Source organism: Nycticebus coucang, chromosome 21 (assembly GCF_027406575.1).
Source record: "Nycticebus coucang isolate mNycCou1 chromosome 21, mNycCou1.pri, whole genome shotgun sequence".
NCBI lineage: Eukaryota > Metazoa > Chordata > Mammalia > Primates > Lorisidae > Nycticebus > Nycticebus coucang.
Window position 1 is genome coordinate 43,920,119 of NC_069800.1, and position 22,408 is coordinate 43,942,526.

Genomic DNA, 22,408 nt, shown 5'->3' on the forward strand with positions numbered 1-22,408 from the left:
GAATCCTCACTTGGCTTTCTGCCGATTGTGTTGGAACATGCTTTCTGGTTCTACTATGCCATGGGCAGAACAGCAGTGGTAATCAGTATGGGGACAGTAAAGCAATGGGGAAAAGGAATAGGAGTGACATGGTCATTAAAAGTTACTGAAAAGTGAGGGAAGCCTTGAAATCCAGAAGTCATGAAGGAAACTATTAATATATTTGATTGCATACAAATATAAAACCAGGGCAAAATTTATCATGAAGTTAGATGACAAACAGCAACCCAGAGAAGTATTTTCATCCATGTGATATTCTTAATATATACTATGCTCTTAGGCATCAGTAAGAAAAATTAAAGGCTTGCTGTTCAAAGTGTGGGCTGAACACCAGTAGCACTGACATCACCTGGGAGCTGGTTAGAAGCGGCGCTGGTAGTTCAGTGTAGGGTGCCAGCCACATACACTGAGGCTGGCCTGGGCCAGTGAAAGCAACAGTGATAATAGCGACACAAAAATAGTCGGGCGTTGTGGCGGGCGCCTGTAGTCATAGCTGTGTGGGAGGCTGAGGCAGGAGAATCGCTTGAGCCCAAGAGTTTGAGGTTGCTGTGAGCTGTGACGCCACAGCACTCTACTTGGCGACAGCTTGAGACTGTCTCAAAAAAAAAAAAAAAAGAAAAGAAATGAAGAGTCTCAAGCTTTACCCCGATCTTCTGCATCAAAATCTATATTTTATTTAATTATTTATTCATGTATTTATTTATTTTTCTGAGAAAGTCTCATGTTGTCCCCCTTGATAAGAGTGTCATGGCATCATATCTCACAACAATTTCAAACTCTCGGGCTCAAGTGATCCTCTTGCCTCAGCCTCCCAAGTAGCTGGGACTACAGGTGCCCACCACAATGCCTGGATATTTTTAGGCTGGTCTTGAATGCCTGAGCTTAGGCAATCTTCCTGCCTCAGCCTCCCAGAGTGCTTATAGGTGTGAGCCACCGCACCCGGCCTATTTATTTATTTATTTATTTATTTATTTGAGACAGAGTTGTATTTTGTCGAGTGCCATGATGTCATAGCTCACAGAAACCTCAAACTCTTGGGCTTAAGCCATCCTCTTGCCTCAGCCTCCCAAGTAGCTGGGACTACGTACGAGTGCCTGCCACAGCACCCAGATATTTTTAGAGACAGGGTCTCACTCTTGCTCAGGCTAGTCTCTAACTCCTGAACTCAAGCATTCCACCTTACCTCAGCCTCCCAGAGTGCTAGGATTATAGGCATGAGCCACTGCACCCAGCTCTTTCATGTGTTTATTTATTTATTTATTTTTTGGCCGGGGCTGGGTTTGAACTCACCACCTCCAGTATATGGGGCCAGTGCCCTACTCTTTTGAGCCACAGGCACCATCCTCATGTGTTTATTTTTTTAGAGACAAGGTCTTGCTCTGTAACCCAGGCTGTAGTACAGTGGCATCATCATGGCTCACTGCAACCTCAAACTCCTGGGCTCAAGAGATCCTCCTGCCTCAGGCTCCTGAGTAGCTAGGAATACAGACACCCACCATCACACGTGGCTAATAAAACACTTCATAGATTTAAAATGAAGATAGATAATTTCAGAGATTTTACTCAGATGGCTGAGTGATTGTGGTTTGTGCACATACTCAATTTGAGAAACACCTGTGTATAGAACATAGCAGACAAGTCACAAAAGAAGAAATATAATTGGCCAATAAAAAACACATACAAGGGTGGCACCTGTGGCTCAGTGAGTAGGGCGCCGGCCCCATATGCCGAGGGTGGCGGGTTCAAACCTAGCCCCGGCCAAACTGCAACAAAAAAATAGCCGGGCGTTGTGGCGGGCACCTGTAGTCCCAGCTGCTCGGGAGGCTGAGGCAAGAGAATCGCGTAAGCCCAAGAGCTGGAGGTTGCTGTGAGCCGTGTGACGCCACGGCACTCTACCCGAGGGCGGTACAGTGAGACCCTGTCTCTACAAAAAAAAAAAAAACACATACAAATATTCAACCTTACCAATAACAAAATTATAATTAAAACAATGTTTTCTAATTTCGTTTATAGGCAAGGTAACAATGAAAAGACTGTATTGTGATGTCCAGCATGGTGTGTGTATGGGTAAAAAGCATCCTTGCACACAACTCGAGGAAGGGCAACTTCTCAAGGACAAAATAGGAATAAATGCCAACATTTTAAGTAGATCCACAGACCTAGAATTTCCCCTTTAATAGATTTTATCCTCAGAAAATAATTGAATTATATGACAACACTTATGTATGCATGTGATAGCACTGTTTTAATGGCAAAAGTTTGAAATTTAAAAAAATGTTCACTTAACAGGAACCTTGATAATTAAACGATGGTTCTGTACCACGTAAGATATATTTTGAAAAAAGCAGTTACAAATAAACTGCTATGCAGGCCAGGTGTAGTGGCTCACACCTGTAATCCTAGTGCTTTGAGAGACTGAGGCAGGAGAATTATATGAGGCCAGGAGTTTGAGGTTGCAGTGAGTTAAGATGGTACCATTGTACATTAGCCCAGGCAGCAGAGTGAGACCTTGTCTTAAAAACAAAGAGGCCAGACACGGTGGCTCATGCCTATAATCCTAGCATTATGAAAGGCCCAGGTGGGTGGATTGTTTGAGCTCAGGAGTTTCAGCCCAGCATGAGCAAGAACAAGATCCCATGTCTACTAAAAAGAGAGAGAAAAAAAAAACTAACCAGGCGTAGTGGCGCAAGCCTTAAGTCCCAGCTACTCAGGACGCTGAGGCAAGAGGATTGCTCAAGCCCAAGAGTTTGAGGTTGTTGTGAGTTATGTCACCACACTATCCAGAGTGATAGAGTGAGACTCTGCCTAGAAGGAACAAACAAACCAACAAAAACGCTACTATACAGCCATGAAAAGGACAACAGAGAGCACTTAATATTGATATGAAAAGTAATTCACATATTGTTAAATTTTAAAAAGCAGGTCATTAAACAGTATAGGCAGTATGAGCCTATATATGATTTTATAGACTAATATATGTATATATATAAATGATTTTTTAGACTAAAATAATTGTATATATACCCTTACCTGCAGCTCCTAAAACTGCACTAAAATGATGTTACAGGTATTTTTAAAAAGGCATTTTAAAGGTATTTTTAACAAGAACAGAGAGAAAAGGAAAGGAGACAATAGCAGATTAGAATTAGATATGTTGGGCAGAGCCCATAGCTCAGTGGGTAGGGTGCCGGCCACATACACCTAGGCTGGCGGGTTCAAATCCAGCCCGGGCCAGCTAAACAGCAATGACAACTGCAACAAAAAAATAGCCGGTGTTTTGGCAGGTGCATGTAGTCCCAACTGCTTGGGAGGCTGAAGCAAGAGAATCGCTTAAGCCCAAGAGTTGGAGGTTGCTGTGAGCCGTGATGCCACAGTACTCTACTGATGGCAACATAGTGAGACTCTGTCTCAAAAAAAAAAAAAAAAAGAATTAGGTAAGTTGGAATAATTTTAGAAGCTAAAAGAAAAAAGTATGATAATAACATAGACCAGGAAATGCTGAACCATAAAACTGGTAGGGGAGAAGATAACGTAAAAAGTATGTGTTGGGCTGTGGCTGAGGCCATGACACTCAGCTGATGCTTGGAGTTGGGCTGACTGTGACCATCTTTCCGCGGTAGAAAAGGACGCAAATGCAGTTCTATCAGTGTGGTGTCATCCTTCCATGACAGCCACTCTAAGAAATCTGCTGCTGAGAAAATGCTGCCTTATGGATGAAAATGAACTTCTCCATCCCTTTGTCTTTGGTCAGGATGGAAGGACATGGCTTTATATCACATCACCGTGCCCAGCCTAGGTACCTTTTTCATAATTAGAGACCTTAAAATTGCCAGATAAGCATGGAGGTCTAAATTATGTACTCCTTCTTTTATTATATATGTTGATATTAATTATGAAAGATTACTTTTTACTTAGTACTTTTGTCCTTAGAAATCTTACCTGGAAACATGTCTGTAAAAAATTTGTCTGTATTAAGTCTTTACTCTCTATTTTATATACTTTTCAGATACAAGGTCTTGCTCAGTCACCCACGTTGGAGGTAGTGGCCCAATCACAGCTTGTGGTAACTCCAAACTCCTGGGCTCAGGAGATCCTCCTGCCTCAGCCTCTCAAGCAGCTGGGACTATAGGTATGTGCCAGCACATCCAGCTAATTTTTAAATTTTTTTGTCTCACTATGTTGCCCAGACTGGTCTTGAACTCCTAGCCTCAAGTAATCCTCCTGCCTAGGCCTACCAAGGCACTGGGATTTTAGGTGTAAGCCACTGTGCCTGGTCTATTTCACATACTTCTGTATTATTTGAAAAACATTTTTTTTTTTTTTGTAGAGACAGAGTCTCACTTTATGGCCCTCGGTAGAGTGCCATGGCATCACACAGCTCACAGCAACCTCCAACTCCTAGGCTTAAGCGATTCTCTTGCCTCAGCCTCCCAAGTAGCTGGGACTACAGGCGCCCGCCACAACGCCCGGCTATTTTTTGGTTGCAGTTCAGCTGGGGCCGGGTTTGAACCCACCACCCTCGGTATATGGGGCCGGCGCCTTACCGACTGAGCCACAGGCGCCGCCCCTGAAAAACATTTTTTTACAAGTTTGTATTACTCTTTAACTATCATGATAGATACTGTTTAAAGGCAGGAGAAGGAATATTTATAACATATTAAACCATGATTCCTGTAGTCTTCCTAGCTCCCTCCATGTCAGTCTCCTGTGGATTTATAAATGGATGACGGAGCACATCTTGAGGGGAACCAAAAGGAAAACTCGGTCAGTGGGGTGTAGGATCAGTCACCCAAGGAGGGGGCACTGTGGGCAGAGGTCAAGGGGCTTACAGCCACAGCCATGTAGGCCATCTTCTCCTCGGTGGGCACATTATGGCACTTCTGCAGCTTTCTCAGGAGCCTCCAGAGAATCCAGGTCGTTCTGGGCAGCTCTACCTCCAGGGTTCTCCACAACTCAGCCAGATGCCTAGAAATCCCAAAGAGGAAAAGATTCAGGAGAGTCCAGCTTATGCCATGCCATAACTACAACCTTCCTACAGTTTGTTTGGAATCCAATCTATAAGAGGGTTTCCTCTCTACTCAGTTCTTCAGGGCATCAAAAGATTTACTGATTTCATAACTAATTCCCAAGGTTTTGCTGAGTCAAGTTCCCATGGCTTCAGTATGGACTTCAAGGTCATTCATAAACTGGCCCTGAGTTAACTGTTTTTAACCTTACCACTTCCCTGTCACCTACTCTGTGCTCAAGCCACCTTTACCAAACAAACCACAGACTCTGAAAACCCTATACTTTTGCCACTTTCTTAAACTGGAATGCCCTTTCCAGAACTCTTCTCTGCTTGTCAAAATCCTTCAGTGTCTATTCCAATGTCATCCATTCTGTGAAGCCTTTGCTGCTGCTTCACCATGTCTCTCACAAGAGTTTCCATAAGACTTTTAAAATTTTTTTCTTAAAGGAGGCTACAGTCTTACATGTGCTACTATCAGCTGCCTGTTCCCTCTGAAGGAAGGGATTCTTTCCAGCTCTTCTATGAATGCCTCAGAGCCTAGCACAATGCCAGCTTCACAGAAGGCATTCAAAGACATGTTCATTCAATCCAGTCTATGGTCCTCAAATTTTGGCTAATGTCAATCCCTGGAACAAAAGCTTTGATACCACTTAGATGAGATCTCTTGAGGAAAATAGCATGTAAGAACTTCTCTATCACTGATTCAAATGCAGGGTCTGAGAGTTATATAAACATTGTGGAAGAGCATTATGCTGGAGGGAAGAAGGGGAGTTACTCATGAGTTTAATCTATTCTTATTTTCAGAATCTATCTAGCAAATCTTTGTTATCTTTGTATGCTATGGTCAGGGTTTTTTTTTAATCTTTAAAAAATTTTAAATTATTATGGGTACAAAGTTGTTGTGTATATGTATAGGGTACATGTGATGCTTTGATATAGGCATACAATGGAAATTAGTGAGATTAGGGTAACTGGGGTATCCATTACTTTAGGCGTTTATCATTTCTTTGTGTTAGAACATTCCAAGTCCACCCTTTTAGTTATTTTAAAGAACACCCTAACTTATTGTTGATTATAGTCACTGTGTTGTGGTTACAGTCAGTTTTTAAAGTATATTTAAAACAATTTTTTTTTTTGGAGACAAGGTCTCATTCTGTCACCCTGAGTAGAGTGCCATGGCATCAGCCTAGCTCACAGCAACCTCGAACTCAAGTGATTCTCTTGTCTCAGCCTCCCGAGTAGCTGGGACGACAGGTGCCTGCCACAATGCCTGGCTAGTTTTTCTATTTTTAGTAGAGATGGGGCCCTGCTCTTTGTCAGGCTGGTCTTGAACTCCTGAGCTCAAGCAATCTACCCACCTCAGCCTCCCAGAGTGCTGGGATTAAAGGGGTGAGCCACCAAGCCCTGCCTGACATTAACTTTTTTGAAGAGTCCAGCCCAATTATCTTATAGAATGTTCTTCATTCTGGATCTGTTAGATTGTTTCCTTATGATCATGTATTATATTCTAATTTATATCACAGGCACATATCTGTATCTTATCTCCTCTACAAGAAAATCATTAGAGTTTTGAGGGCAACCATGTTCCGCAGTACTCAGAGCTATGTCAGATACTCCAGTTTAATCCAGAGCCCACAGGGCTCTGTTACCTGTCATACGGTATTGGATGACACAGAAGGTGGTTGAGCACTGTATCTGTGTACTTGGGCCTGGATATAAACAAACTCACAGTAGTTATGATTTGTTCACGGAGGCTAGGCTGGCTGATTACAGATAGCTGGGCACAGATAACTCCCATAATTTCTGGCACCTGAAGAGGAAAAAGAAATTTCTAAGACCATAATCCTGTAGGGCACTGACGGTTCCTGAGGATATTTGTGAAAGGTCCTGAGGGGTTACTTTTTTTTTTTTTTTTTTTTTGGCTGGGGCTAGGTTTGAACCCACCACCTCTGGCATATGGGACCGGTGCCCTACTCCTTGAGCCACAGGCGCTGCCCATGGGGTTACTTTTTTTTTTGCAGCTTTGGCTGGGGCTGAGTTTGAACCTGCCGCCTCTGGCATATGGGGCCGGCGCCCTACTCACTGAGCCACAGGCGCCGAACAAATGTTTATTATTTAAAAAGAGTTTGTGATCAAAACTACTTAAAATACATAGTGTATCTGTATGTATGTATATGTGTATGAAAGAATTTGGAAGGATTTCTAATCAAAGCTGTTATTAAAGTCTTTGAGTGGTGGGATATTAGATTTATTTTTTCCTTCTATATTTTTTCTAATTTTCCTTCAATGATTATATATTGCTTTTTTTTTTTTGAGACAGAGTCTCAAGCTGTCGCCCTGGGTAGAGTGCTGTGGCATCACAGCTCACAGCAACCTCCAACTCCTAGGCTCAAGCGAGTCTCCTGCCTCTGCCTCAAGTAGATGGGACTGCAGGTGCCTGCCACAACGCCCGGCTATTTTTTGGTTGCAGCTGTCATTGTTGTTTGGCGGGCCCAGGCTGGATTTGAACCCGCCAGCTCAGGCACAGGTGCCGAGCCGATTATATATTGCTTTTATACTAAGGCAAACTAATAAAAGTATTACAAGGAAGCTGGGCTTTTTTCCACTGTGACTCTGAGAATGGCAGAAGAGTCCTTACCCATCCTCCCCCATAGATGTCCATCAGGCTCAGGTGAAGGAAACAGGAGGGGCTTTGGCCCCTTTCTCTGCTTGGACTACTCTTCCCCTCCACAGTCTCATGGCTTCAGGTCACTGTGGAATTGTTAGCTTCTCAGAGAGGCAGTCCTCAATAACTTTATGTAAAATGTATACATCATCCCAGTTGCCAGAAACTGGTTTCAGGATTGGCAGGTGAGAACATTTCACTCTGCCCAATGAAATATAAGGATAAATTTACTGGGGGCTTGTGGGAAAGATTTTCTTTCCTGAATAAAGACATGAAAAGCAAGGCAGTAGCTCTCTTCTTTCTGGATACAGTCTTAGTTGCTCAGGAAGTCTAAAATTGTTGCAACTGCCTTATGATCATGTGAATGGACAAAGTAGAAAGATAGAAACACCTCTGGGTTTTCTGTTGAATCACTGAACCAGTCCTGGAAAATACTCTACATTCAGATTTCCTATTATGTGAGATAATAAATCCTGTGGTTAAGCTTCTCAGCAGCTACTTTTTGGCTGCTGAAAGCACCCACTGATACAAGGGAACATCTCATTATGCACTCATCATACTGTTACTTTTGCATCTTTGCTATTTTAATCATTTAAAAATGGGTTCTCATCACTTTAAAATTACTTTTTATTTTTTATTTATTTTTGAGATGAAGTCTCACTCTGTCACCCACATGGAGTATAGTGCAATCATCATAGCTCAATGCAACCTCAAACTCCTGGGCAATCCTCCTCAAGCTTCCACGTTCCCAAGTAACTGGGACTATAGGCACCCACCAGGTCACCCAGCTAATTTTTTATTTTTAGTAGAGACAGGGTCTTGCTCTTGCTCAGGCTGGTCTGAAACACCTGAGCTCAAGCAATCCTCCTGCCTCAGCCTCCTCAGGATCACAGGCATAAGCCATGGCCCCTGGCCTATTCTCATGTTTTGATTTTTTTTTGAGACAGAGCCTCCTTCTGTTGCCCAGGGTAGAGTGCAGGTCATCAGCCTAGCTCACAGCAACCTCAGACTCCTGGGTTTAAGCATTCCTTCCGCCTCAGCCTCCGGAGTAGCTAGGACTACAGGCGCCCGCCACAATGCCTGGCTAAGTTTTTCTACTTTTTTTTTTTTTTGAGACAGAGTCTTACTATGTCACCCTTGGTAGAGTACCATGGCATCACAGCTCACAGCAACCTCAAATTCTTGGGCTTAAGCGATTCTCTTGCCTCAATCTCCCAAGTAGCTGGGACTACAGGCACCTGCCACAATGCCCAGCTATTTTTTTGTTGCAGTTGTCATTGTTGTTTAGCAGGTCCGGGCCAGGTTCAAAACCTGCCACCCTCAGTGTATGTGGCTGCTGCCATAACCACTGTGCTATGGGTGCAGAGCCAGTTTTTCTTCTTTTAATAGTCAGTCTTATTCTTTAGTAGAGCTCTTTTAGTAGAGCTCAAGGGATCCTCCCACCTCAGCCTCCCAGAGTGCTAGGATTACAGGCGTGAGCCACTGTGGCCGGCCTCTTTTTTATTTTTATCAAACCACAACATGCACATATTTTAAAAAATCCAGTGGCATTTCAGGGCTCTTTCCTCTCTATTCCCCAGGCGTGCTCTCTAGAGACAACAGCTTTCATCTCTTTTGTCTCTTTGTGTATGGCCTTCTCTATTTCTAAATGATGCAATTACATCATTATTTCTTGATGCATCCATTTTAGATACATTTAGATAAATTCTCTTTATTTTAAGCTGAGTCTGCCTCCTTGTAGGGTTACTTATGGCTTATTTTATCTTGATACCTGAATCTATCTGGATGAGTTTCTAAGTCAAAGATACTGTTCTCTAGAAAGGTTACTGTTCTCATATGTGTTAATTATATCTCCCCAGAAAAAACTCTGCTCTTATGGAAAATGTGGACCACACCTTGTATTTAAAAATTTCTCCTCCTCATTGCATATGCAGTGGTTGTGTTGTTAGTATAAGTTTATTGAATGGATGAATGTCTGTGTCCTTGTCAGTTGTTCTCTGCTGACTAGAAGGAGACCTCAGTAGCTGCAGGAATGAAAGGGTCTTGCCTGTATTTGGAACCCTGGAAATGGCCACTGAGATTTTACCTTCTCAAATCGGGACTCTGCATTTTTCACCAATGTTATCAGCAATTCTCCTGCTGACTGCTGGGTGCAGGGATGTTTCAGGTTTTTCAGGCCATCCAATGTAGTCATTACAAACTGGCAGAGCTCATTTGAACTGAGAAAAACTTCAAAGACCTGAAATGATTTAGGGAAAAATGAACTTCCAAGAAAGATGATAGGATACAAGGAGCCCTGGACAAGTACTAGATTCTAAGTTAACCATCAGAGAAGCATACAAAGATGTACGAGGCTGTTTGCTTCAGTCTTGTTTACAAAGGTGAAAGAAGCAACCTAAACATCCAGTGCAGGGGTCTTTGCATAGCCTTTTTTTTTGCAGTTTTTGGTTGGGGCTGGGTTTGAACCCGCCACCTCCGGCATGTGGGACCAGCGCCCTACTCCTTTGAGCCACAGGCGCTGCCCTGCATAGCCTTTTTGATGCTCTTTCAAAAGCTTTATCATGAGATCCTCAGAAAGAATAATAATTAAAGTTTGTTGTTGCTTTTTAATTTTTTTTTTAAATAGAGTCAGGGTTTTACTATATTTCCCAGGCTGGTTTTGAACTCCTGGCCTCAAGCAACCTTCTTGCCTCAGCCTTCCCAAAGTGCTAGGATTACAGGCATGAGTTGCCATGCCCAGCCAAGAGTGACACTTTTATGGGAGTAGGACTAAAGAAAAGACTCTAATGGTATTCAGCTGACATAATCCCAGGCTTAATGAAGATAGCAGACAACATATTAAATGACATTTTGCTTCTTGCACTTGGCAGTATAAAGAATGCTTCACATGATTTTAACAGGTACAATCTCCTGGACACTTACTATACAATAGCCATTATGTAAAATGTTTTCCATATGATATTTCATTTAACCCTTATAACAAGTGATTTATTCAAATTTTTACAGATCCCCCTTCTATCAGATAAGAAAACTGATACCCAGAGAGATTAAATTACCTGATACTTTTGACTCTAAATGAATAATGTTTGTAGGTTTTCTTTTTTTATCCCTAATCCCTAATATCCCTGGTTAGTCAACATGTAAATATTTGGGGTTTTTTTTAATTTGTTTGTTTTTGAGACAGAGTCTTACTATGTCACCTTCGGTAGGTGCTGTGGCGTCACGGCTCACAGCAACCTCAAACTCTTGGGCGTAAGTGATTCTCTTGCCTCAGCCTCCCAAGTAGCTTGGACTACAGGAGCCCACCACAATGCCTGGCTATTTTTTCATTGCAGTTGCCATTATTGTTTTAGCAGCACTGGCACAGGCTGGTTTGAATCTGCTAGCCCTGATGTATATGGCCAGTGCCATAACCACTGAGCTATGGGCACCGAGCCAGGGTTTAAAAAAAATTTTTTTTATACTTATACAGCTCTCCAGTGTGAGTAAATATTTGCTGAATAACAAATAACTCTGTTAATTAAAAAACGTATAGTTCCTTGGACCAATCACATTCTCAGGAACCTGGAAGGAGAGCTGGTCTGAAGAGAAATCCAGGGATACAGGTAATCCAGGGATACAGGATACAGGCATCACAGACAGGTTGGACTAAACCACTAAATTAAGAAGGCAAGGTGTATAAGTCATGAGCATGGTGCCTAGTCTCCAAACTATGATGTGTTTAGACAGCACAATTCCCTGGACAATCTTGTATACTTAGTTGTTATTTTTATTTATTTATTTATTTTTTGAGACAGAGCCTCAAGCTGTCGCCCTGGGCAGAGTGCAGTGGCATCACAGCTCACAGCAACCTCAAACTCTTGGGCTTAAGCAATTCTCCTGCCTTGGCCTCTCAAGTAGCTGGGACTACAGGCGCCTGCCACAATGCCCGGCTACTTTTGGGTTGCAGCTGTCATTGTTCTTCGGCGGGCCTGGGCTGGATTTGAACCCACCAGCTCAGGTGTATGTATGTGGGTGGCGCCTCAGTTGCTTGAGCCACAGGTGCTAAGCCATATATGCTTAGTTTTATAAGAAACTACCAGAACTCTTTCCAAAGTAATTTTACTGTTTTACAATTTCTATGAACAAATGCATGAGACTTCTGGTTGTTCCCCATCTTTGTCAACATTTCACACTGCCATTATAATTTTAACCATTCTGATTACCTGGGCAATTTTGAAGGGACAACTGTAGAACTGTTTAATGTCATAGAGATCTAGGAATTCTCGACATCTTTTCAACGCTCTTCTCAAGCTTTGGTGATTTTTCTTGTTACGAGTAGTATCTGAGAAAAAATAGGTGTTAATACTTTCTTTCATCTTGATTTGATAACTCTGGTTGACCTCCAGTTTAAAGTGAATTACAAGATCTCACTCTTGTCTTTTTCACTTGAACAAAAATGCCTGGGGAAGGGAGTGGGTGTTAATCTGAAGGCTGGTTTGTTTCCCTTTTCTTGTGGAGCAATATATGAAAAAAAACTGAAAGAAAAAGAAAAGAGCTTTTTACAAGAGCAGAGTTTTTTTTGTTGTCGTTGTTGTGTTGAGACAGAGTCCCACCCTATGCCCTGAGCAGAGTGCAACGGCATCATACCTCACTGCAACCTCGGGCTGTGGGCATCCTGCTACCTCAGCCCTTGGAAGTTGCTGGGATTACAGGTGCTCACCACAGTGCCCAGCTGGTTTTGTTTTTTTTATGAGTTGGGGTCTCAGAACTCCTGAGTCTTAAACTCCTGAGCTCAAGCAATTCTCTGTCCTCAGCCTCCCACAGTGCTAGAATTACAGGCGTGAGCCACCGCGCCTGGTAAAAGCAGAGTTTTTAAGCCATTTTTGAGTACAAATCAAGCCACGCTACCTGATTTTCCCACTATGGGAGGAATTCTGAGGAGTCTCCCTATGAAGTTTAGAGCCCCGCAAAATTGCCCAATTTTACACTGTTTGATAATTCTGATTATCAGAACTCTTTATGTGTCTAGTTTTGCCGATTATTGAGGCTACCGACAATCCTTCTAGTATCTTTTTTTCCTCATGTTTTATCGTGACCTCATATATTCTAGAAAATTATCTATGGAAAGTTGAGAATTAAGGATACTATCTCTCTAGCTAGAAAACAAGCTCCCTAGGGAAAGGAGCTTTGTCTGTCTTATTTACTGATACATCCCTAGAACAATAAATGCTTCATAAATATTTGTTGAATCAAAAATCAATTGCATTTCCTTGGCCGTGTATCTTGGTAGACACTGCTCACACTGAGAGCTGCCTCAAGATGGGACAACTGACTTGGGAAGCATGAAGCATCCTTTCCATGTGATGAGCAAGACTAGGCAGAGCAGTAACAGTCATGTATAGCTTAACGATGAGGATGTGCTCTGAGAAATGCATCGTTAGGCCACTATGTCATTGTGTGAACTTCACAGGGTGTACTGACACAGACCAACTACACACCTAGGCTAGATGTTACAGCCTATTGCTCCTAGGCTATAAACCTGTACAGCATGTTACTGTAGTGAATACTGTAGGCAACTGTAATAGAATTGTAAGTATTTGTGTATCTAAACATAGAAAAGGTATAGTAAAAATAGAGTAGAAAAGATAAAAAATGGCACACTTCTACAGGGCACTTACCATGAATGGAACTTGCAGGATTGGAAATTGTTCTGGGTTGTGGTGAGTGAAGGTGAAGGCTCAGGCCACGAATGCAGGTTACCAAAGACTTTATAAACACTATACACTTAGGCTACATGAAGTTTATAAGAAAAATTTTCCTTTCTTCAATAATAAATTAATCCTAAATTACCTTGTTACTTTAGAAACTTTGTAATTTTTAAAAATTTGGTCAGCTGTACAAAAATATTTTCTTTATATCCTTATTCTATAAGCATTTTTTTTAACTGAGAAAAGAATTTTTTTTTTTTGAGAGAGAGAGTCTTACTCTGTTGCCCTTGGTAGAGTACCATGGCATCAGTCTAGCTCATAGCAATCTCAATCTCTTGGGTTCAGGTGATCCTCCTGCCTCAGCCTCCCAAGTAGTTAGGACTCCAGGTACCTGCCACAATGCCTGGCTAGTTTTTCTATTTTTAGTAGAGATGGGGGTCTCACTCTTGCTCAGGCTGGTCTTGAACTTCTGAGCTCAAGCAATCCACCCACCTCAGCCTCCCAGAGTGCTAGGATTACAGGTGTGACCCACCGCGCCTGGCTTGTGTTGTGCTTTTATATAACTGGCAGCAGTTTTGTTTACACCAGCATCACTACAAACATCTAACACATTGCTCTATAATATTAAGACAGCTCTGATGTCACTAGTAATCTTATGAAGCCACTCTCACATATGCAGTCCGATGTTGACTAAAATGTCCTTATGTGGTTGGTACATGACTATACTAGGTAGGGACTCAGTAGACTGCGATGCAAACACTGGGAGGACGCGGTACTGGGTTAGATACTTCCTAAAGTCTCTCCTAATTGGGTTCATCCCTTGACAGTGTTGGCCCTCTCTGTATTTTCCAAACTCCTCCAGCTCACATCTAACCCAGGATGCGGTACTGGATTAGATACTTCCTAAAGTCTCTCCTAACTGGGTTCATCCCTTGACAGTGTTGGCCCTCTCTGTATTTTCCAAACTCCTCCAGCTCACATCTAACCCAGGATGCAGTACTGGGTTAGATACTTCCTAAAGTCTCTCCTAACTGGGTTCATCCCTTGACAGTGTTGGTCCTTTCTGTATTTTCCAAACTCCTCCAGCTCATATCTGTGGGGCCCTTGCTTACGCCGCTCCTTCTGCCTGAGATGCTCTTCTTACCTCTTCACCCGGCCGACTGCACTTTCTTCTTCAGATTATCTTCAGAGAGGCCTTTTATGCACCTTACAACAAGATCTGATTCTTAGTCACAGGTCCCGTAATTTCCCTTCATAGCATTTACACAGTATTCACTACTGTAACATGCTGTACCGGTTTATTTGTTTGATAATGACAGTTATTTGTTGATTCTTTGGTTGTCTGATCCCCCATTGGACTTTAATATAATGACTGGGACTGTTTGTGTTTTGGTTATTTCTGGATCCTGAATAAGTGTTAAATAAATATGTGTGGGATAAGTGAGTGAAGGCCTGAGTAATGGCAAGGGCCTTTCTCATTTCTGACCAAACCCATCTCTCCAGTTTGTCCACAGGGCCACAGGTTTAGCCTCTCCCTGGCCATGCAGATGGCTCACAAGGAGTCTGATCTAGTTTTATGATTTTAATTATTAAGTTAGTGTTGCTTCACCTCTGCCTATGGACTATATACCTTTCTCTCTCTCTTTTTTGTAAAATTGCAATAGATTTAGGGCATACAAGTGTCTTTTATTACATGAATAAATTGTATAATGCTGAAGTTAGGGCTTTGGGTGCACTGTCACCAGAAAAAGTGCACATTGTACCTAGAAGTTAGGTTTTAATCCTTCCGTCCCCTTCCACGCTCCCCCTTCTTAGTTTTCAGTGTCTGTTACACCATTTTATGGACATATACATGTATATCCCTCATTTAGTTCTCACTTGTAAGAACATTCCTAAGATACTTCACTCATGGATCATGTACCTTTCTCTTTACGAATTACTATAAAAAGTCTTTCTAGAACATGAGGAGTGAGTACATAAGGAGGGTGGTGCTTATGTTGTGCTAGGCAGCGGTTCTCAACCTGTGGGTCACAACCCACACTGTATTAAAGGGTCATGGCATGAGGAAGGTTGAGAACCACTGTGCTAGAGAATTCATTCAGGGCCTCCTTCGGCAGGGCCTTACACTTTAGCCTCATGGTGATATGCAGCAGGGAGTGCGTGCCCTCTGCAGCCTCCTCAGCCACCTCTTTCAGTGGGTCCCCACACAGTAGTGCCATCAGAGCCACTAGATGTCCAAGTCTTTGGAATCTCAGCGGAGGCTAATTAAGAAGGAAAAAGAAAAATGCCATCAGAATACAGGTGCATCTAGTGCTTTAGATTTGAGTTGCTGAGAAGCAATCCTACTTCTACCCAAACTCAAGTGCAAAGGTCACATTCAGTTCTTGTGTAGGGTTCACATTTAATATGGGTAGATTCAATATATCCAGCAGATGGCATTAAATAGGGAAATTCTAGCTTAAATAAACAATCTGAATAATGAAAAAGCTTTCTGCATAAAGATGTTTATTCTAACAGTGTTTTTAAAGATCTTATTTTGGAAATAATTGCATAATAATAGTTAAGAAAATATGGCACAACCACTCTATGACTATAAGAAATCAAGTATCTGAGTAATTTATAGTACTGGAAAATGTACTGTTTTGTTAAGTAAAAAAGACGAATGCAAGCTCGGCGCCCATGGCACTGTGGTTACGGCGCCAGCCACATATACCAAGGTTGGTGGGTTTGAATCCAGCCCGGGCCTGCTAACCAACAATGACAACTGCAACAACAACAAAAAAAACAGCTGGACGTTGTGGCAGGTGCCTGTAGTCCCAGCTACTTGGGAGGCTGAGGCAAGAGAATTGCTTGAGCCCAAGAGTTTGAGGTTGCTGTGAGCTGTGACAGCATGGCACTCTATCATGGGTGACAAAGTGAGACTCTATCTCAAAAAAAAAAAAAATGAAATATAGGCCGGGCACAGTAACATTCTGGGAGGCTACGTGGGGTGGATTGCTTGAGCTCAGGAGTTCGAGACCAGCCTGAGTAAAAGTGAGACCCTGTCTCTACTAAAAATAGAAAAACTAGCCAGGTGTTGTGGAAGGTGCCTATGGTCCCAGCTACTGGGGAAATTGAGGCAAGGGGATTGCTTGAGCCCAAGCGTTTGAGGTTGCTGTGGGCTGTGACATCATGGCACTGTACCCCAGGCATCAAAGTGAGACTCTGTCTCCAAAAAACAAACACACAAACAAACAAACACAAAAGAAGGTAGAAGGGATGTATTTCATTGTGAGAAATAAGAAAGCTAGTCAAATACAGTCCTTTTAAACCTGACTATTAGAACAAGTATTTGTATCAAGAACAAATTCTCTGAGTAAAATTCTGACATAAGGACCCAGCATTCCCACCCTACCAACTTTTTTCCCCAATTCCCAGGCCTTATTATGAAAATAGGAGAAATGATGGATGGAGAATAGAAGTAGCTCCCATGGCTAGAAAACCCACTCAGAGAAGGGGAAAGAAGGATTCACAAATGAAAAAAGGAATAGGTCCAGAAAGGAGAATATTAGCCTTGAAGAATTCTTTTTTTGCATTTATGTAGAGGATTCAGAAAAATTGAGAAGTGAGAGAGTGAAAGAGAGAAATGCAAGGATTTAAAAAGAGGTACCATAGGACCATGCTGTTTGAAATGTTGGGAGATTATTAAATTGATTTATGTCGATTTGCCTGCTGGATTCTATTTCTTTAAACCCAGTACTGTATAGAGACCAGGCCACAGTGGGTCCTCAGATATTTTCAAATTACATTTATTTATTCATTCATTCAAAAACATTTACTATACTATGTCCCAGCTGTCATGCTAAACCATGGGAATGCAAAGATTAATCAACACAGTACCTGGCCTCAAGCTGCTCATATTTAGGAAAGGGCAGATATGTAAATAGTGCTAAGTGGTATGATATTACATGAGCACCAAAGGGATATGGGAGTGATAAACTTTAGGAAGGAAAACAGGCGGTGGTGGGAAGGCTTTGGGTCCTTTCTCTTCTGCATCCAGAGGCCCACTCACCTTCAGGCTGAGATGTCTGGATAAGCACTTCAGAACTTGAGCCATGCTGGCTGTGGCCCGTTCCCGCTCATGGTCTTTGACTGAGTGTAACCAGGGGTCCATGTGCTGTGAGAAATAAAGAGAAGCTAAATGATTTATCAGAAAGATTTGGGACGTTTATTGCAATTTAGAAGAAAATATGGAGAGAGACGTTCCATACTACTATGGAACTGTAAATGTGACTGAAAATATTTTTCTAAGTGATACAGCAGCTTGTGTGAGAAATCAAAGTGCTGGGATGACAAGAAAGGCATAAAGACCTAGCAGCCAGTCGGGTGATTTGGCTGCTATCAGAGCTCATTTTCTAGATTTATTTTCCCTTCATCCCAATTTCTTCAATTATTTTATTTTTCTATATGTTTTTAGTTCTTTCAAATCTGCTCTGGAAAGAAATAAAGCTAATGACATGCTATTAAAGAACTCTGAGGATGGAAAAATTGCAACAACTTGGACGGTCAGGGAGCAATGAATCCATGAGTGGGTGTGCATAAGGGAGGTGGCATTTCAGGTAGAAGAAATGGCTTGATTTAAGCTGCCAAGGCAGGAAAGTACCAAGTGCGACTAGATAAAGGGGAGAAACCCTTCTGACAAGAATAAATGCCTATCTGTACTTAGGTGCAAATGATTAATAATAGTTTAAAGGGTTATCCCTTTCTGGGATAGCCACAACTTTAAAAAGGGCAAGAGAGCAAGATGCTTGAACTGCAGAGAATGCACTCCGGTGAATGAGTGCCTAATGATGGAATGGCCTATGCTGGAACAGGTACGGTTAGGGCAGGTGGTCACTGACCTCAGAGTTCCACCCATTAGGAAGCATCCTATTCACTAACTCATCGGGCTCTGTTCAATTAAAACCTTTCTATGCTACCCTGTTTCCCTGAAAATAAGACATCCGAAAATAAGACCTACTTACTGGAAAGATAAGACATCCCCTGAAAATAAGACCTAGCGCATCTTTGGGAGCACACCTTAAAATAAGACACTGTCTTATTTTGGGGAAAACAGGGTAGTAAGGATTAATAATTTAAGGAATAGTTACAGAAACCATTTAAACCATTTATTGAAGACTATTTATCTGATAATAATAGGAGTTATTATCTCCATGTAAAGGTGAAGAAATTAGACTTTGAGAAAGAAAATTCCTTGCAAAATTTACAGCAGGACTTTTTTTTTGTTTTTTTGAGACAGAGTCTCACTTTGTCACTCTCAGTGCCATGGCATCATAGCTCACAGCAACCTCAAACTCTTGGGCTTAAGCGATTCTCCTGCCTCAGCCTCCCAAGTAGCTGGGACTGACTACAGGCACCCGCCACAATGCCCAGCCATTTTTTTGTTGCAGTTGTTCAGCTGCTGTTTAGCTGGCCTGGGCTGGGTTCAAATCTGCCACCTTCGGTGTATGTGGCTGGCACTGTAATCACTGTGCTATGGGTGCTGAGCCTACAGCAGGATTTATAATCAATAAATGGTAGAGTCAGAATTGGAACCCAGGTCTCTGACTCAAAGCTGATAGCTATTATGTGTACTCTTAAATACTATATTGCCTCCTACAACTTAAGCCTCCCACATTTTTGTCTTCCACTTTCACCAGTTAATAGAAATAGTTTTCCATTTTCCCCTGATATCCTGTTTACCTTACAAATGGTGTCAAGATTTTCCAAATGTGGGTCTTTTACCACCAAACTCTGGAGCATCTCGGAGAATGCCTGGAATGTCTGCCTGTAGAGACACTGAGAAGACACAGGATCAGTGGTGCTCCCCAACATGAAGCTCCCCCAGCACTGTACATTGTGGAAGCTCTTCTCATTATCTTAAAACTTTACTCGAGGTGGCAGAACCAGTAAAAAAGTCCTGGTGGATGGCGTGCAGCCTCAGGTGAAGGAGAATACATCTTCATTTCAAATGTACTCCGTGGCATCACTAGGGTCACAGTTAACTGAATCTTAATACATCTGGGGAATTACTTAGTGGTCATCAAGATACGCTTTCTGACATCTTGAAACAGAGGTGAATAAAGTTCTCTTGTGTAAGTGCTTTACCAGCTGCTGAAGTATAGATCAGGGCCTTTGTACCTACCCTTCCCTCAGCTTGAACGCTTCCCCTTCAGACATATCCACACCCTCTCTCTTCTTTCAACTATCCCCCCATCAAGAAGGCTTTGCCTGACCACCCACATGCCTCCCACCAGCCACAGCACTTTTTGTTGTTGTTAGAGAAAGGGTCTTGCTCTATCGCCCAGGCAGGAGTACAGTGGTATGATCACAGCTCATGGCAACCTCAAACTCCTGGGCTCAAGTGATTGTCTTGCTTCAGCCTCCTGAGTAGCTGGGACCACAGAAGGGTACTAACACATCTGGCTAATTTTTCATGTTTTGTAGACAGATTCTCACTATGTTATCCAGCCTGGTCTGTGCTGACTCCTGGCCTGAGGTGAACCTCCCTGCCTGGGCCTGCCAAAGTACTAGGATTACCGACGTGAGCAACTGTGCCCAGCCCACAGTACTCTTTATCCTTTTCTTTCCGTGCTTTTTTTCTCATGATGTTTATTACCAGCTGACAGATTCTATTTATCAGCAGTTTGTCTCTCTGCACTAGAAGGTAAGCGTTGTGAGAGAGACTGGACTGCGTATTCCTACTGCCCGTCAGAGGCTTAGCACGGTTGCCCCTTAGTATATGAGTGAATACTCCTACCTCATTCTGAGGCTGAAAGGAAAAAATGAAGTAATGAAGGAGAAAAACGCTATCTTCTCATTTTACCACTGATTTTGTTCCCCAGACTTGGCTTAAATGGTTTGGGCTAGTTTCAAAAAATCAAATGCACTCTCTAAAGGCCAAAATCAGCGGACCCCATGGATGGGAAGTTTCTAAAGCCTGAGTTACCTCTGAGCTGTAAGGCTCACTTGGCCTGACTTCCTGTGGCTGGAGAAGATTCCTTAGAGAAGGCAGAGTGATTACACTTTTGGTGATAAGACTGAACAACTCAGTTCGATCTTCAGAGCCAAACAGCAGATGGACATCTTGGTAACTAAGAAAAGACAGTTTGGTAATAGCAAGCTAGGACGAGGCTTTGACTTGATATTGATAAGCAGGAATCAAAGTAACAAAAAAGGGAAGGGCAAACTGGCTCATGTATCATTCCATGGAAGAGAGAAATGGCCGATCAGTTGGCCTAATAAGGTTAGAGGGAACCTCTCCTAAGACGTCACCAGCAATATCCTTCCAAGCTTTTCTTCAGTTCAACCCCAGAGGGAAGCCTGCTACAGTCTAACACATTCAGCCCAAAGTGTGTTCTGCTGAACGTTAGTGTGGGGAATCAAGTTAAAAACTTTTTAACTACAGGACTTCTCAGGACCTGTCATCAGTTTAATCACTGCAGTACAAATCTCCAAGAGAGGTAAACAGTGGGCAGCCCTTCCAAATTTCTTAGACCTTGGAACATATATGGGCAACTAGGCACTCAATATATTTTGGACAAAACTGAACTCCAAAGAGGTTCCAATAAAGCCTTTCAGGTATGCATGGCGGCATACATGAAATGAAAATGCGTTCTCAAAAACATGGATTTGGCTTCCCTTTCTCTATCTACATAGCTTTCAAAAATTAAAAATAAGGAACACGTCAGTTGGCTCTGTCATTAGCCCTGAATGAAGAAAAAGGATGAATGTAGAAAAAGCATGTCACCTGAGATCAGCAATGGTGACAAAGACCTCCTGGCGCACAGGGCTTAATAGAGAATCTGGGGGCTCCTCCTGCATCAGTACCTGCAAAGAGAAGAAAAGAATGCGAGAGAGTTAAGAATGTGCCCACTTGGCTCGGCGCCAGTACAGTAGCTCAGCGGCTAGGGCGCCAGCCACATACACCTGAGCTGGGCCTGCCAAACAATGACAACTACAACCAAAAAATAGCCAGGTGTTTTGGCGGGCTCCTGTAGTCCCAGCTACTTGGGAGGCTGAGGCAAGAGAATCTCTTGAGCCCAGGAGTTGGAGGTTGCTGTGAGCTGTGACACCACGGCACTCTACTCAGGGCAACAGCTTGAGACTCTGTCTCAAAGAAAAAAAAGAATGTGCCCACTCATTAGGCCACAGGTGATCTAAGGTGGGTGGCCTGCAAGAACAAAAGCCGGATCTCCACAGGACTGGCTGGAGGACAGTGGCAGAGCTCTGCGTTTATTCTCTTGAGCCAGACCACAGACCCTGGCTCTGCCTCTTACAAGCTGTTTGAACTGACACAAGTTATTTAATCTCCTGGTAGCTCAGTTTCCTAACCTGTGAAACCAGGTAACAGTACTACTTACCTCATGGACTGGCTGTGAGTACTAAGTGAGCTAATTCATAATACCTACTAGCCCCCTTTAATTGTTAGCATCTATTATTATTATTTTTTTTTTTTTTTTGAGACAGAGACTCACTGTCAACCTGGCCAGAGTGCTGTGGTGTCATAGCTCATAGCAACCTCAAACTCTTGGGCTCAAGCGATCCTCTTGCTTGCTTCAGCCTTCTGAGTAGCTGTTTTTGTTTGTTTTTCTAGTTTTTTAGTAGACACAGGTCTTACTCTTGCTTAGGCAGTTCTCTAACTCCTGACCTCAAGCAATCCACCTGTCTCGGCCGCCCAACATGCTAGGATTACAGGTGTGAGCCACTATGCCTGGCCTATCATTCATTATTTTTATTAATGTTATCAGTTATTACCTCCTGTTTAGGCATTCTAACCTCTTTCTATTTAACTACTCATCTCAACTACCACGTCTAATATTCTGAGTTACTTGTTCTGGAAAAGAAGTAAATTTCCAAATTATAAACTGGCAGAGGGAAAGCTACTTGGAAAATGTGCAGTGGCAAGGAGGGAAAAACAGGGGCTTTGGAGGTGGGCAGTCTCTGGGGTGGGCAGTGCCTCTGCCACTTACTCACTAACTTGCTGTG

The 22,408-nt window shown here is 42.6% G+C and overlaps 1 protein-coding gene across 1 annotated transcript in view; it reads right to left on the minus strand.

Annotated features, from left to right (window-relative positions):
* The window catches only part of MROH8 (maestro heat like repeat family member 8), an 84,662-nt gene that overhangs the window by 19,604 nt on the left and 42,650 nt on the right, over nucleotides 1–22,408 (minus strand). Inside the window, exons 5-13 of the mRNA XM_053574868.1 lie at nucleotides 21,171–21,250; nucleotides 20,370–20,514; nucleotides 19,124–19,219; nucleotides 17,454–17,558; nucleotides 15,528–15,663; nucleotides 11,918–12,036; nucleotides 9,799–9,951; nucleotides 6,697–6,857; nucleotides 4,869–5,004 (exon numbers count right to left, since the gene is read on the minus strand). Coding sequence (XP_053430843.1) covers nucleotides 4,869–5,004; nucleotides 6,697–6,857; nucleotides 9,799–9,951; nucleotides 11,918–12,036; nucleotides 15,528–15,663; nucleotides 17,454–17,558; nucleotides 19,124–19,219; nucleotides 20,370–20,514; nucleotides 21,171–21,250 — 1,131 coding nt within the window. The remainder of the gene's footprint in view (nucleotides 1–4,868; nucleotides 5,005–6,696; nucleotides 6,858–9,798; nucleotides 9,952–11,917; nucleotides 12,037–15,527; nucleotides 15,664–17,453; nucleotides 17,559–19,123; nucleotides 19,220–20,369; nucleotides 20,515–21,170; nucleotides 21,251–22,408) is intronic.